This window comes from Cryptomeria japonica, chromosome 9, assembly GCF_030272615.1.
Source record: "Cryptomeria japonica chromosome 9, Sugi_1.0, whole genome shotgun sequence".
In the NCBI taxonomy this organism is placed as follows: domain Eukaryota; kingdom Viridiplantae; phylum Streptophyta; class Pinopsida; order Cupressales; family Cupressaceae; genus Cryptomeria; species Cryptomeria japonica.
The window spans coordinates 584,453,864-584,457,559 of NC_081413.1; the positions used below are offsets into that span (position 1 = coordinate 584,453,864).

The 3,696-nt window shown below is 37.6% G+C and overlaps 1 protein-coding gene across 1 annotated transcript; it reads right to left on the bottom strand.

The window, feature by feature from the left end:
• Positions 1–297: 297 nt before the first annotated feature.
• LOC131032509 (cytochrome P450 71AU50) lies at positions 298–2,338 on the bottom strand. The gene is made up of 2 exons (XM_057963522.2): positions 1,388–2,338; positions 298–1,038 (listed from the first exon to the last, which is right to left on the bottom strand). The coding sequence occupies exons 1-2, from the start codon at positions 2,300–2,302 to the stop codon at positions 427–429; spliced, it is 1,527 nt and encodes a 508-aa protein (XP_057819505.2). The 5' UTR covers positions 2,303–2,338; the 3' UTR covers positions 298–426.
• Positions 2,339–3,696: the final 1,358 nt, after the last annotated feature.

Below are 3,696 nucleotides of genomic sequence, written 5' to 3' on the forward strand. Positions count from 1 at the left end.
CAAACAAGAAAAGATTGTTGGTTAGATTACATATAAAAAAAGAACAAGCATACAAAAGAGAGTGTCATCAAACCATTTTAGAAAGAAACATTCAAACCATCTCTAATATGTTAGTTGTTATTTCTATTTAAATTAAAAAAAAATTAAATATCAATTTATTTTGAAATCATTTATTTTTTTAATTGCATTAATATTCTTGCATATAATATTAAAATATAATATATTATGTTGCAAAAGACATAAACAAACACCTTCAACAAACATACAACAATTGATATTATTTAAATATTCATTGCTTTTTTTAATTTTCTATACCAACCAGAGGCGGGTGTTACATAACTTTCCATATAAAGGTGCAATTACAATGGTAAGATGGTTATATGTATGCATATATTAGTACTTTCTGTCCCAATTATACATCCAATGTTATGGTGGCTCGTTAGTGGTGAGCCTCCAGGAGGGAAGAGCAAAGATAGGAAACTTCCTTGGCACGGTCAATCCACACTCTTCATCCCTATCCAAATCACCCTCCACACTCCAATGAAAGCAATGTATGAGCTGAGCCACAGCCAAGTGAACAACAGAAAGCCCCATGGCAATCCCAGGGCATTGTCTCCTTCCTGTTCCAAAAGACAACATTTCAAAGTGGTGGCCTTTCACATCTATGCTTGAGCCAATAAATCTTTCGGGCTTGAATTCTAAAGGATCTTCCCAAACACTTTCATCTCTTCCAATTGCCCAAACATTCACAAGCAACCTTGTTTTTGGTGGGATGTAGTATCCTCCAACATTGCAACCCTGCGTGGACTCGTGTGGTATGAGCAAGGGCGCTGGTGGATGTAATCGAAATGTTTCCTTCACAACACATCGCAAGTAGTCTAAGTTTACCAGATCACTCTCTCTTACGATGCGATCTCTCCCAACCTCTAATTCAATCTCTTGTTGTGCCCTTTCCATTACTTGAGGGTTTCTCAGCATCTCAGTCATTGCCCATTCTATAGTTGTGGCAGATGTTTCTACTCCAGCACTCAACATATCCTGTCAAAGAAGTGAACATTTTGGTTAGTAAGGTTTTAGCAGAAATTTAGATGCATGAAATTTCTTACAGTCTATATTGATGTGTTTGTTATTTTTTAAGATTTGTGATTGTGTGAGTTTTTACATTGTTAACATTTCGAATCAGACACCATGATCTATTATGATAATAAAAAAAGTAAGACACCATGATCCATTATGATAATAAAAAAATAAGAAAACAGAAAATTAGAGAGGATGAAATACTAGCGCAATTGCAATTCCACAATTTGAAAAGACAAAAAAAACATCTCCCAACATTTAACTACAAACCGTAGTTTCTGGCCATGGCAATTATTTGAACTGAACTGACCATGATGATTGCTTTGATGTGAATCCGAGAGACTTGTATCTCGGCAGTTTCGCTCTCAGCCATGTCCAGCAGCACGTCCACAATGTCCGGATCGTCCGACTTTTTCGACCTTCTCCGCTCAACGTGCTCATCGATGAGCTTGTCAAAAAACTCATCGAATACCTTACGAGCATCCTGCATGCGGCGACAGTAGCCTCGCCAATCCAGAAAGGCGAGAGAGGGAATGAAGTCTCCTACAACAATTACTCCTGAGAGATGCATAATTTCAGCCACCATCTGTAAAAACCACTTCCCTCCCCCGAGTTCATGGTCAGAGTAAGTTCTGCCTGCAAACATTCTGCAAATAATGTTGAGTGTGAGGGAGGAGATGGGCTTCCGCAGGTCGACGCAGCGCACGCCTTTCTCGCTCTCCTCCCAAAGAGATCGCACCATGGCTCTCACCTCTTCCTCTCTTACCCACCTGAATGAATCCGTTCTCTTGGCCGTCAGTAATTCGATTGTGCAGAGCTTTCTCATCTGCCGCCAGTACTCTCCATAGGGGGCTTGCGCCACGTCTCTGCGCTCGCAGGCCAGGTACTTGCCCGTCGCTGAAGGTGGCCTGTTTGCGAAGATCAGATCGTGGGTTTTAAGAAATTCTTTGGCCATGGCAGGGGAAGAGGCCACAACCGTGGGTACCGAACCCAAGCGGAGGAACATGATGGGCCCGTACTTGTTTCCCAGTTCAGCAAGAGACTTGTGAGGAAGGCTTCCCAAAAGATGGAGATTGCCTATCACTGGCCATGGCCGTGGCCCTGGTGGCAATCCCAACTCCCCCTGGTTGTTCTTGCTCTTCCTCGTTGTCACAAATCTGTATATAGTCCAGAGGAAAATGAGCGAAAAAACCAACTCTACAGCAGGGGAATTGAGCCATGCCATATTTGGGTAGCCCGGGTTGCAAATATTTCATACGAACTAATCAGTATTTAACACAAGCAACGGGGCGATAAGTTCGGCACGTTCTCGTAGTAAATGCTCCTTGACATTTCCTTTCTGCTTATGACGCGTTTTTTAAATTTATTTGTAAGATGTTCAATTTTACACGTAACTGGAGACTTTTCCCTTCAGATTGCCTTTCTGATCAGAAATTTTTCACTTATTAATTTGTAAGATGTTAGTTTAATTTGCAAGTTTCTCCTGTGTTTGCTGGGTTTAGACTGATTTTAATAATTTTTAAATAAATTATTTTTATATTCTAGATTGATGGTTACTAAGTTTGATCACATTTCATAAGATCAAACTTTTCATTTATTACATTCTATAAGATGCAATTTTGATCAATTATTTTCTCATATCTTTACTATCACATCATACATACACGTTGTTAAGTCTTTTTGATCCATCAATTAATTGATAGACTGACATGTTTTGGAACATATATGTGCAGTTGGACTGTGGTTCGTCGAAGGCGAAAGGGGAGGTCTTCCCCCCTTGTCCTAACCTCTCCCTCTCAAGGCTTGGGTGTCTCTTCCCCTCCTTGAGTTGGGTCTAGTTTGTTTTTTGATCTGATTGTTGTAAAGGGGCTTGCTCCCTTGGGTTGTTTTGTCTTTTTGATAGTCTCTGACTATGTTAAGGGTCGGTGCCCTAGTTCACGTTGCTTTTTTAATCAAAAACATATATGTGCAGTCTTATTACAATAATATTTGATCATGTTACTTAAAGAACAAATATTAATAGTTATCAAAATAAGATTTAATTGTATTACTAACTTATAATATTTATATAACATCTTACTAATAAATGTTTAAAAAAGTGTGATTAATCTAAATGTGACTATAATGGGAAGGGTAATCTTGTCCAACAAATTATGTCAAATATATCTTATGCACTATTAGCTACACAGAAGACACCCTAAAAAGAACAATATATCTTAATAATCATGAATCCATAATATAAAATGACAACTTAAAATATTATAAAAATCAGTTTAAAATCAATTGACAAGTAAAATAGCATGCATGTTAAATTCAACATCTTACAAATAAATACTAACAATTATGTTTGATTAGAAAGGCAATCTGAATAGACAGGGGTTACACCGCTAACATATCAAATTCACACATCTTGCAAATAAATACAGAACAAATGTGTCTAATTATTAAGGCAATGTGAATGGAAAAGAGTACACCACTAACATGTCAAATTCACACATCTTACAAGTCAATACAAAAAAAAGTGTTTGATTAGAATGACAATTTGAACGGAAAAGAGTACACCACTAATCTATTAAATTCACACATCATACTAATATATGCGAAAAAAGATGTCTAATA